The sequence below is a fragment of the Neoarius graeffei genome, chromosome 2 (assembly GCF_027579695.1).
Source record: "Neoarius graeffei isolate fNeoGra1 chromosome 2, fNeoGra1.pri, whole genome shotgun sequence".
Lineage (NCBI taxonomy): Eukaryota > Metazoa > Chordata > Actinopteri > Siluriformes > Ariidae > Neoarius > Neoarius graeffei.
Window position 1 is genome coordinate 63,654,697 of NC_083570.1, and position 13,491 is coordinate 63,668,187.

The following is a 13,491-nucleotide window of genomic DNA, read 5'->3' on the forward strand; positions in this document are numbered from 1 at the left end:
GTGTGATTTTTTTTTATTATGTGTGTGTGTGTGTGTGTGTGTGTGTGTGTGTGTGTGTGTGTGTGTGTGTGTGTGTGTGTACACACACCTTCATCAGCTTTGTTGGAGGAGGTTATGTTTTTGCCCCTCTATTTGTTTGTCTGTTCCCAAAGCCAAAAAGTAGTGAATGGATTTTGATTAAATTTTGAGGAAAGCTGGGGCCATGGAACAATTGATTAAATTTAGATCCAAATCCGTGGTCTTCAAATATGACCGCCGCAGTCTACAACATTTCACCACACACAGTGGGCTACTGATTGCACGCACCTGTTCACAATCACCACAGCACACTCTAAAACGACTTTTAGTTTTCCTAACGCTAGTTCCGTGTGTCTGACTTTACCAAGCCTTTTCATTATTGTTCTGCTTTTCTGGTTTGATTTTATTTTGCACTTTACCTTTTCGATATTGCCTCTGATATCCTGCTTGTGCCTCGCTTGACCAGTGCCTGTTTTTTTTATTCTGATTTCTGCCTCATGATTTGGATTTGTCTCCCAGTTTGCCTGAATAAACATTCTTTCTGCTCTTACATCTGTCTGTCACCTGCATACCTGACACTGAAAAGGAAACTTTCTGTTTCCTTGAGAGGGGGAAAAAAACATTTTAGGCTGTTAGATTTTTTTTTCTAAGAATGTACTTTATTGTTTTTAGCTTTCCGATCTCTTAAAAGTTTAAATATAGTAAGATTCTGCATAATTCATGTCTTTTCCAAACAGAAACAATGATTTATTTTGTTCTATTAAGGTAGAAGAGGACAATAACAGTCCAGGAGCATCTAGAAAGACTGTTGAAATGTCTTGAAATGTCATCAAAATGTGCATGTGGCATTTTCATTAAAAGAAAAATAGACAACATATAATGGCTCTTGAGTATGTGTAAATGAAAACCTTCCTGAATGTATATGGGGCAGTCTGAGTGTATTCAGCACTCACAGATGGCACATAGTGCCCTCTATCATCAAGAAGGAACATTACTAAACCACTGTTTAAATGACATTCCTATTCTGGCACACACACACACACACACACACACACACACACACACACACAATATTTTCTATTGTTACTGGAATCGAAAGTTTAATAGCACATATGATGGCACACAATAGCACACGTTCACTAACTGTTACACTTTTATACATCATGTGGCTTTTTATAAAGCCTTGTTTTCTTCTTTTGGCTGCTCCTGTACGCTCAGGATTGCCACAGCTGATCTGTTCCACATATTTGATTTGGCATAGGTTTTACACTGACTGGACGCAACCCTGACACAACCCTCCCCAATCTATCCGAGCTTGGGATTGGAACTCAGTATGCACTGGCTTGTGCAACCTCAGTGGCTGGGTATTTTATCTAATCTGCATGTCTTTGAACTGTGGAAAGAAACCGGAACACCCAGAGGAAACCCACACAGACACGGGGAGAACATGCAAACTCCACACAGAAAGGGCTTCATCGGCTGGGAGGTTCAAACCTGGAACCTTCTTGCTCTGAGGCAACAGTGCTAACCACTACACCACTGTGCTGCCCAAATGAAGCCTTGGCTAATATACAGTATATAGGATCTAACCTGATCTATTACATTGTAATGAAGGTGTATAGGGCGGCACGGTGATGTAGTGGTTAGCACTGTCACCTCACAGCAAAAAGGTCCTGGGTTTGAGCCCAGTGGCCAACGAGGGCCTTTCTGTGTGGAGTTTGCATGTTTTCCCCATGTCTGCATGAGTTCCTCTAGGTGCAGTCCAAAGACATGCAGGTTAGGCTAATTGGTGGCTCTAAATTGACTGTAGGTGTGAATGTGAGCGTGAATGGTCGTGCGTGTCAGCCCTGCGATGACCTGGCGACTTGTCCAGGGTGTACCCTGCCTCTTGCCCATAGTCAGCTGGGATAGGCTCCAGCTTGCCTGCGACCCTGCACAGGATAAGCGGCTACAGATAATGGATGGATGGATGGATGGATGGATGGATGGATGGACATATAATTAAAGTGTATTTAAGTCAGTATCCTAAAGAAGAAAAATTTGGAGCTGAACATTTTTTATTTCAATTCCAGGCTATGAAGCAAGAACGACCTTACAGTGAGAGGCCCATATGTGTCATTCCTCCGATCACTATCATAACACTTTAGTGTATCAAGAAAAGAATCAGAGAATATTTTCATATTATTCTGATGCCAGAACTGACAGAGAATATTAAAAACACCCAACTGTTTGTTAAATTAAACCCTTAAAAGATCAGTTTTCATTCACATTCAGTGGTACTGTTCTCATATTCTTGTTATTCCCAAACCATCTAAATCCAGTTTTGTTTTTCAATCCAGTGCAGTTTTTGCCTTCTCTATCTTGTTCTGACCACCCAAAACCAGCATGTGGAACAGATCATAAACACAGAGCACAATCTGTAACTCCCAGTCCAACCACAAAAGGTCAGACGTATCACATGGGAAATGATTGTTTACGCCGTATGTGTTCAAGAAAAATAGTTTCTTATTCCACTCTCTCTGTCTACAGCCTATATATCAAAAGAGGTTTATCTGTCAACACCTATCCAGGGCTTTGATGCCTGCTCTTGGTGAGCGAACACATGCTGTCACTATTTCATAAACAGCAAGATGTTTCACTTCAGAATCTAATAACACAATAATGAAATTCAGACACAGACCAGATCAGATCTGTCTGTCTAATCTTCTAGCAATTACTGAAACTGTGCAGATAGTGGTTATAGAAATAGAGACAGCATAATGAAAGACTGAGAGAGAGAGAGAGAGAGAGAGAGAGAGAGAGACTGAATTATATTCCAATAAGACCAAATAATTATATTCCAATAAGGCCAAATCATTTCTGTGCCCAAAATGCACATTCTGCTATTCTATTTAATTTAAGTGGTTAAACCAATTAGTCAGCAACCAACAGAATACAGTGCCTTCCACAATTATTGGCACCCCTTGTAAAGATTAGTTGGGGGGGCCTACAAAAATCCACCTTTTGGTGAAGTTGCTTCATCTCACACTGAAAAAAATGAGGAAAAATCCAACCTTTAATTGAAATACATTTATTCAAAGGAAAACAAATCCCTCATCAAGAATCAGTTATTTTCAGCAAAAACACATGTGCCACTATTATAGGCACCCCTGCATTGAATACTTTGTACACCCTCCCTTTGCCAGTAAAACAGCACCGAGTCTTCTCTTATAACATTTTATAAGGTTGGAGATACAGAGCAGGGCGTCTGAGACCATTCCTCTTTACACAATCTCCCCAGATCATTCAGGGTCCGAGGCCTTCTCTTGTGCTTCTCCTCTTCAGTTCAGCCCACAGGCTTTCAATGGGGTTCAGGTCAGGGAACTGAGATGGTCATAGCAGAAGCTTGATTCTGTGCTCAGCGAACCATTCTTGTGTTGATTATGACATTTGCTTCGGATCATTGTCCTGCTGGAAGATCCAATGACGACCCAGTTTTAGTTTCCTGACAGAGGCAGCCAGATTTTGATTTAAAATGTCCTGGTATTTCATGGAGTCCATGCTGCCATGTATCCTAACAAGGTTTCCAGGGCCTTTGGAGGAAAAACAGCCCCAAAACATCACAGAACTTCCACCATATTGTACAGTAGGGATTGGGTTCTTTTCATTATAGCCATCCTTCTTTTTACACCAAACCCACCTATGACCAAAAAGCTCCATTTTTGTTACGTCAGACCAGAGAACATGGTTCCAGTCAAAGTTGTTGTAGCGTTTCACAAACTTCAGGTGCTTATGTTTGTGGTTAACTGACAAAAAAGACTTTTTCTGGCAAACCTTCCAAATAATCTGTTGACATTGAGGTGGTGTCTGATGGTGGTTTTGGAGACTTGAAAACCCCAAGATTTTACTTTTTCTTGTAATTCACCAACAGCAATTCTTGGGGATTTTTTTTTGTCTCTCCTACCCTCCTCTTCACTGTACATGGGGGCAAAATAAACCTGGTTCCTCTTCCAGGCAAGTTTGTAACAGTTCCAGTTGGTGTGTCCACTTTTTATTATTGCCCTAACAGCAGAACGGGGCATTTTCAGGCGAGTAGCTATTTTTTTTAAAATCACTGTTCCCGAACTTATGAAGGTCAACACACTTCTCCTTCATTTGGTTTGTGTGTTCTCTTATCTTTCCCATGTTGATGGATGACTAAGGGAATTTGGCCTCAGTGCCACCTCATATTTGTACCCCAGTTAATCAAGAAGTCATGGATTACAGCTTGAAAGTTCCTACACACTCCACTCAACTCAAAAATGCACAATTTACATGGGAAACATGCTTCAGTCACATTGTGTTCATTATCATTTCCAGTGGTGCCAATAATAGTATCACATGTTTTGTTGAAAATAATTGTCTTGATGAGGGATTTGTTTTTCTCTGCATAAACTGAATTAAAGTTTGGATTTTTTTTTTTCAGCGTGAGATGAAGCTACTTTACCAAAAGGTGGATTTTTTTTTTCTAACCCTTTACAAGAGGTGCCAATAATCATAGACGGCAGTGTATGTTTCCTGATCTTTCAACAATCACAAGGATTTGTGAGATAAACATGTTAAATCAGTCATTTGGAAGAATTTATGAATATTTGGAATATCATAGCAACAACAGAACTGTGTAAACATCATGAAATCTTGCATGAAGATGTTAGACTGTCAGTAAATAAAGAAGGATATTTGGATGAAAGTTTAATTTATACGACAACAAATTCCAAAATAGTAGTTGAAAAAATATTCGTCAAACACTTGTGTGTCGCAGCAATACATGCTATTGTCTTTTGACAAAATACTGTTTATGAACTTTTATGATCTATTTAAATAATATTGGCTGGCTTTTTTTCATGGTATATCAGATATATTCCATTCAGCTAGCATGATATTGAATGAGTCGAAGACTCGTTCAATATCATGCTAGCTGAATGGAATATCTCTGATATACCATAAAAAAAGCCAGCCAATATTATTATTATTATTATTATTATTATTATTATACATACATACACATTCTTTTCGGGTTTTCAACGCCTCTTTCTCTTTCAGAATTCCCTCAAAAGCTTCCATATTTAACAAAGCAAACCTGGCGACTATGTTTGTTTACAAATTGTCACAGTCGCTTGCTAGTGTAGAACTTTTACTTCTCTGACATGTGACGTCATGTTGTCTTGACAACCATGCGATATCGTAAACCATATTCGACGCTCATTCTCCATTGCGTAGAGTGATGTAATACACGTAGGATAAGCGATATGCTAACGACACTGCGTGTCATCAAACCAAATGAATAAAACCTGCTAGAAGGGAATAGAATACATGTTTTTATTCCATGGAAAAAGCGTCTTGCATGAATAATAATGTTCCACATTCAGTGTCTTGTTCTGTAGAGCTGCTTTTGATTTTATTGCTGTTTTTAATCTATTGTTGCTCTACATATTATTCATTGTCATTTTTGCAGACCTTTTTTCTTTCTTATTTACGCCAGTTTTTTGATGTACATATGTTTATTCCATATTCCAGTGTCTTATTCTGCTATTCATCCATCCATTATCTGTAGCCGCTTATTCTGTTCTACAGGGTCGCGGGCAAGCTGGAGCCTATCCCAGCTGACTACGGGCGAAAGGCGGGGTACACCCTGGACAAGTCGCCAGGTCATCACAGGGCTGACACATAGACACAGACAACCATTCACACTCACATTCACACCTACGGTCAATTTAGAGTCACCAATTAGCCTAACCTGCACATCTTTGGACTGTAGGGGAAACCGGAGCACCTGGAGGAAACCCAAGCAGATACAGGGAGAACATGCAAACTCCACACAGAAAGGCCCTCGCCGGCCGCCGGGCTCAAACCCGGACCTTCTTGCTGTGAGGCGACAGCGCTAACCACTACACCACCGTGCCGCCCCATTTCTCAGTATAATGGCATTAATTTTACAGCATGGATAGCAATAATGACAGCATTCACAGCGAAAGGGAGTTTTACAACCCTGATGAAGATGAAATAAAAGAAAACATTTCAGGAGAAAGCCGAAAACTAGCTTGTCGCAGATTTGTTCTAAATATGGTTTCCCTTTCGGGCGCTCTCATTTTCTGTTAGAATTTGGTAAAGAAAAAAATAAATATATTATTTACCAGCTTAAGGTCAGTCTGTATCGTGAAATACTGTGACCTCGGCCTTGAAAATACTGACCTCGGCCCAGAGGCCTCAGTCAGTATTTTCAAGACCTCTGTCACAGTATTTCACGATAAGAACCTCCAAGCTGGTAAATAATTTATATATATATATATATATATATATATATATATAGTATTTTTACATTGGGAGAATGGCGGCACGGTGGTGTAGTAGTTAGCGCTGTCGCCTCACAGCAAGAAGGTCCGGGTTCGATCCCAGCGGCCAGCAAGAGCCCTTTCTGTGCGGAATTTGCATGTTCTCCTTGTGTCCGCGTGGGTTTCCTCCGGGTGCTCCGGTTTCCCCCACAGTCCAAAGACATGCAGGTTAGGTTAACTGGTGACTCTAAATTGACCGTAGGTGTGAATGTGAGTGTGAATGGTTGTCTGTGTCTATGTGTCAGCCCTGTGATGACCTAGCGACTTGTCCAGGGTGTACCCCGCCTTTCGCCCGTAGTCAGCTGGGATAGGCTCCAGCTTGCCTGCAGAACAAGATAAAGCGGCTAGAGATAATGAGATGAGATGAGACATAGGGAGAACATGCAAACTCCACACAGAAAGGCCCTCGTCAGCCACTGGGCTTGAACCCAGGACCTTCTTGCTGCGAGGCGACAGTGCTAATCACTACACCACCATGCCGTTTTTCTTTTTATCGTCCTTTTTAATCGAATATTGATTGTACTGCTGGATCAGTCAGTCAGTGTTGCCTCCAGTTGTCTTTCAGAATCCCAGCACTAGAGGGCAGCATTGAGCTCTGTACTGAAATAGAGTTATCCCGTGTAAACCACTAATGTAGAACTATCTTACTTGCTTTTAGTTTATTTGACGTGTAGAGATGATGAATTATGGAATAGTTCCATCATAAAGTTGCATGAGATAATGTGGAGGGTCATTTCTGCTTGAATGGCAGCTCTCAGCTGATAAAGTTACACCTACAGGGGAAATGACCTACAACAGAGGAAGTTGGTCAATCTGGGAAAACCCACAAGCACACGAAGCAACAACAACAAAACAGGGTTCACTAGTGCTAGTGTGGCAGTTCAGGCACCATTTTACTCGTGCAGCTGAAGTGGGGCTTTGGTTTTAAAGCAAAAAAAGCGTGTTAGTGTCGGGCAGTGAGTCAGTATGAGTTCCAGTGTCACATCAGAGACTTTAGTCCGGAAGCTGAGCCACTCCATACTGAGCAAACTCTCTGACTTCCTGGATCCGCAAGACGCGTGGAAAAGTGTCCTAGTGGACATCCAGAGAGACACAGGGGAGCCGAGGTACACCCAGTTACACCTCAGGTACTGTTTTACTCAGAACTGCACCCTCTGCGCTTCACTTCAGCACTTTACGCGACACCAGCGTTTGTTTCTGACACACAGCCACTTCCGGGTATCGAACAGACAGCTGATTCGGTACATGTATCGAATCGTATTGTTTGGGGAATCGATTCTCCCATGAAAACATTCTGATCAGCTGCTAAAAACTGGCAAAATGTTACATTTAGAGATGAGTATATACCAACATACACTACCGTTCAAAAGTTTGGGGTCACCCCGACAATTTAGTGTTTTCCATGAAAAGTCACACTTTTATTTCCCACCATAAGTTGTAAAATGAATAGAAAATATAGTCAAGCCATTTTGAGCATTTAATCGAGCCCACAAATGTGATGCTCCAGAAACTCAATCTGCTGAAAGGAAGGTCAGTTTTATAGCTTCTCTAAAGAGCTCAACTGTTTTCAGCTGTGCTAACATGATTGTACAAGGGTTTTCTAATCATCCATTAGCCTTCTGAGGCAATGAGCAAACACATTGTACCATTAGAACACTGGAGTGAGAGTTGCTGGAAATGGGCCTCTGTACACCTATGGAGATATTGCACCAAAAACCAGCAGCTAGAATAGTCATTTACCACATTAGCAATGTATAGAGTGCATTTCTGATTAGTTTAAAGTGATCTTCATTGAAAAGAACAGTGCTTTTCTTTCAAAAATAAGGACATTTCAAAGTGACCCTAAACTTTTGAACGGTAGTGTATATATTCCATTGACTGAGTTAACCTTTCGCTTTGCAGAATATCAAAGGTGTGATGTTTTATTTTGCATGATCTAGACCAGTGTTTCTCACTGCGGCCCACTCAAATTTTTTCAAAGTTTGAAGCTAAATACTTCAGGATGCCGTAGTGTCCCAAGTCTGGTAGCTGGTTTGCCGTACGCTTTTCAAGTGGAATAAATCCATCTATCCATTATCTCTAGCCGCTTATCCTGTTCTACAGGGTCGCAGGCAAGCTGGAGCCTATCCCAGCTGACTACGGGTGAAAGGCGGGGTACACCCTGGACAAGTCACCAGGTCATCACAGGGCTGACACATAGACACAGACAACCATTCACACTCACATTCACACCTACGGTCAATTTAGAGTCACCAGTTAACCTAACCTGCATGTCTTTGGACTGTGGGGGAAACCGGAGCACCCGGAGGAAACCCACGCGGACACGGGGAGAACATGCAAACTCCGGACAGAAAGGGCTCTTGCTGGCCACTGGGCTCGAACCCGGACCTTCTTGCTGTGAGGCATGATTGCTAACCAGTACACCACTGTGCCACCCCAAATAATCTATCTATCTATCAGTCTATCAATCAATCATTCATCCGTCCATCCATCTATTATCCATAACCGCTGGAGCCTATCCCAGCTGACTATGGGTGAGAGGCGGGGTACACCCTGGACAAGTCACCAGGTTATCGCAGGGCTGACACATAGAGACAAACAACCATTCACATTCACACCTACGATCAATTTAGAGCCACCAGTTAGGATACCCCATAGGATAAGTGATATGCTAACGATACTGCATGCTATCAAACCAAATGAATGAAACCCGCTAGAAGGGAATAGAATACGTGTTTGTATTCCATGGAAAAAGTGTCCTGGATGTATAATAATGTTCCACATTCAGTGTCTTGTTCTGTAGAGCTGCTTTTGATTTTATTGCTGTTTTTAATCTAGTATTGCTCTACATATTATTCATTGCCATTTTACAGACCTTTTTTCTTTCTTATTTGCTCCAGTTTTTGATGTACATATGTTTATTCCATATTCCAGTGTCTTGTTCTGCTATTCATCCATCCATTATCTGTAGCCGCTTATCCTGTTCTACAGGGTCGCGGGCAAGCTGGAGCCTATCCCAGCTGACTATAGGTGAGAGGCGGGGTACACCCTGGACAAGTCGCCAGGTTATCGCAGGGCTGACACATAGACACAAACAACCATTCACATTCACACCTACGATCAATTTAATTAACCAGTTAGCCTAACCTGCATGTCTTTGGACTGTGAGGGAAACCCACGCAGACATGGGGAGAACATGCAAATTCCACACAGAAAGGCCCTCACCGGTTGCTGGGCTCAAACCCAGGACCTTTGTGCTGTGAGGCGACAGTGCTAACCACTACACCACCGTGCCACCCGGAATAAATAGGTACATTTGTCAGTAAATTAAGAAGAACAAGCCTTTATTTTGTCACATAAAAGACTTTTTCTTAGGAAAACCAAGGCGTACTTTCTTGACATTTCTTCGAATAGGCAGTAACATTTTTTATCTTCTATTACAGTTTTTATTACTTATTTTTATATAGTATTTTAGATAGTATTCATACATAATTTTTTTCGTGGTCCGGTTTCCATCAAATCGTGTGCTCTGATTTGCTTGCAAGCAGTCCGGAATCCTACGATCTGGACCCCGGTTATGGACCTTTGGTGACTCGCTCATTCATAACAACAACAAACATTGTAGCAATTTTTTGTTGACATTTATTTTCACATTTCTCAGTATGATAGCGATAACGACAGTGTTCACAGCGAATGCGAGTTTTACTACCCTGAGGAAGACGAAATAAAAGAAAACATTTCAGGAGAAAGCCGAAAACTAGCTTGTAGCAGGTTTGTTCTAAATATGGTTTCCCTTTCGGGTGCTCTCATTTTCTGTTAGAATTTGGTAAAGAAAAAAATATATATATTATTTACCAGCTGGGAGGTCCGTATCATGAAATACCGTGACCTCGGCCTTAAATACTGACCTCGGCCCAGAGGCCTCGGTCAGTATTTTCAAGACCTCGGTCACAGTATTTCACGATACGGACCTCCCAGCTGGTAAATAATATTTATTTATATAGTATTTTTACATAGTATTTTTATATAGTTATATAGATTTGATTGGATTTTCTGGATGAAGAGCCAAAATTGTATTTGGAAAGCTGGAAATAAACCATTTAAAAAAAAAAACATTTAGCACACATGCACACAGAGAGAGAGAGAGAGAGAGAGAGAGCTGAATAAATAAATACATTCATGGATAAGTGATATGGATCTGTGATGCCTGTTGGAAGAGAAGAGCAGGGAGGATTGTGAATCGAGCAACTGTGGTTTGTTTGCACCCCATACTAAAACTTGTAGCATCCGAGCAACCTTCTCAAAGACGTGTACAAAAAGCCCAGAAACTACTATTTACCTGGGCAAAAATGACAAGATTTATCTTGTAGTGTCCTGATCCCCAGATCTTTAACCCAGCCGCATATAAAAAGTTGTACTCCTCCATGCTCTTCCAGGTTTTCATCTGTTTGCCCGTGTAGAATGATGTCTGCAGCACCAGGTAGTTTGAGATGTCGGGGAACTCAGCGGATGGATCATTTTCCAACTCATAATGAATGAATGAATGAATGAATAACTTTTTTATTTAAACACGATAAGTTGATCAGCAGAGCTGGTGGGATCGTGCATGTACAGATACAAATAATTACAAATACAAAAGACTAAAATATACACAATCTTTAAAAAAATTAAATCTGTTGATTGTCTGCTAATTATCTTCACATTAAGTTAATTAATAGTATGCATAACTATTGGTTTTGTATTTAGTTCTGGCTACAATAGGATCAAAATTTATTCTACTAATGTCAAATTTAGCTAGTAAATTTTTCTTTCACAGAAAAAATCCTTCTTTGTTAGCGTGTAAGGCAAGGGCGCAGATGGCACTGGGGACGGGGAGGACATGTCCCCCCCCCAGATTTATAGTGACCCCTATCTGTCCCCCCCACCCACCGTCCCTACGTAAGGCGCCAAACATATGTAGAAAAAGTGAGGATTAATGTTCCGTTAGTTAGGCTAACTTACACTGCAGCACAAAGTTGAAATGGCAGCAGCAGCAGCCTTGTCTGTGATCAAAACACATTACACCGATTCAAGAAGGGGAAAGGCTGGAGCAGATCCTTGCAGAGTTGGGAAAGCAAGGTGTTCAATTTTCCATGTAATTCTCGGTTAATAACACTGCACAGCTCATCCATTTGATAGCAACGGTGTTTCTGCTACGACTAATGGTGCGCTCAGTTGTACTCGTAAGTTGGAAGTTTGAAGTCGGAAAAGCACTGAAATCCAGCATCTACCAGCATAAACGTTGGGGTTTTCGTTTCATTTCATTAACTGTCCTTTTTTTTTCGAATTCCATGTTCCATGATGTCCCAGTTTTTAAACTGGGAAGCGGCGGAGAGATGTTTTTAGGACCTATTGACAGTCCCCCCAGGATTCCGCAGGCCTTTTTTGTGATTGTTGCGGGCTAAAATGTCTGATGTTGCGGGGGTTTTTCCAAAAAATTGCGATGAAAGTTGCGGTGTTTTTTAGGTTTTTGTTGCGATTACATTGCGGGAGGAAGTGAAAGTTGCGAGAAATTGTCGCGATTTTCTCTTTTTGTGATTAAAATTGAGTGATATGTTAAATATTAAGTTATTACTGAAAAACTATTGATTAAAAAACAAAGGCACTGAGAAATGGTCCTATAAACAACTTTACCAATATAAAAGATTACCAGGACTACAAAAATGCAGAAAAATAGGCTTTACTTATCCAAATGCACCTGTTGGTTCAAAAGTTAAAGTGCAGAGAACCTCACAGCACAACATGAAGTTACCTTAAAATATAATATAAATGCCTCAGCTTTCATGTAAGAAAAAAAACTATTAATACTAGTACTGTGTGCAGGCAGTCTCTCCTGAAGAATAAATTAAACAATAATTATAAACTAATAAAATAAATGACTCAGGCTTCATAGAAGGAAAAAAAAACAATTTGAACAGAATCTCACAGTATGATGCTGAAGCTGCCTAAACAATGGAAAATAAAATACCATTTTGGCAAAAATGTTGGCATCCATTAATTTCTTGTATTAAGTAAAAAAATAATGTAAAGTGCGCAGAGTCCTTCACTGTAAGCATAACACACTTTCAGTAACAGAATTTAAGCCTATATAAACACTGATTCGCACACAATGTTGCCAGATACTGCTGACGTTTTCCAGCCCAAAATATGTTCAAAACCCGCCAAAATGCACTCAAAACCGCCCATTTGGGAGGTAAACCGCCCAATCTGGCAACACTGCTCGCTAGTTTGTCAACGTCACCTCAAAACGACGCCAACGATTGGTCAAATTTGCGGGAAAGTTGCGGTGATTGGATATAATTGCAACACCGCCCTGAATTCGTGGGGATTGGTTGAATTTGCGTTGAAGTTGCAAATCGCAACATCGTGAAATCCTGGCGGGTCTGATTGAGTCTGCTTCTAGACGGTAAATTTGTTTGGCTGCAGAGGGAATTTTTTTTTTTTCTATCTGTTTTGTTTATTGGAAAAATACTTTTTATTTTTATTTGTGTGAATCTGTTGTTCAAGTGTTTATACTTCTGTTTTCATACACATTTTACGTTTCTAATCATTTACATGAAGGCACGAGTGTGAATCATTTCAATTTTATTTTGTTATTAATTTTTGGACATTCCCTTTTTGTTAGAAGTTAAGGCCTCTGCATGCTCTTGCGACAAGGCTTTCGCAGATAGCTTTTCGCAGACAGTTGTAATTTATCGTTGAGCGGGGAGTAATAGGCGTGCGCGATGTTATTCACCGGCACAACGCAAGGGGGCGCGAAGTTGCTAGGAGTAGTTGGTGGGTGTGGTTAGTGGAGTGTTTATCCTCCAGTTACTTATAATGACTAGAACTTTTTTTTTTTATAATGACTAGAACTGGAGTCGTATAGATGTACGTACTTCCTCAATCAACCGCTCTTTGTGCTGCTCCATCTTCGCTAGTGTTTTTAAAAATGCCGGTCGTGAAAACAAACCAAACCGGGAAAGTAGGGAAGCGGAAGTGCGTGTACAGCGGATGTAGAGTGGACCAATCAGAGCCCTCTTGTCTGCGACGCTGTCTGCGACGCTGTCTGCGAGGCTTCTGCAGTGGTCACAATTTTTGGGAG

At 40.9% G+C, this 13,491-nt stretch overlaps 1 protein-coding gene across 1 annotated transcript in view; it reads left to right on the forward strand.

Annotated features, from left to right (window-relative positions):
* Window positions 1-7,177: 7,177 nt before the first annotated feature.
* The window catches only part of irak4 (interleukin-1 receptor-associated kinase 4), a 30,780-nt gene continuing 24,466 nt past the window's right edge, over window positions 7,178-13,491 (forward strand). The window contains exon 1 of the mRNA XM_060914644.1: window positions 7,178-7,495. Coding sequence (XP_060770627.1) covers window positions 7,335-7,495 — 161 coding nt within the window. The 5' untranslated portion in view covers window positions 7,178-7,334. The remainder of the gene's footprint in view (window positions 7,496-13,491) is intronic.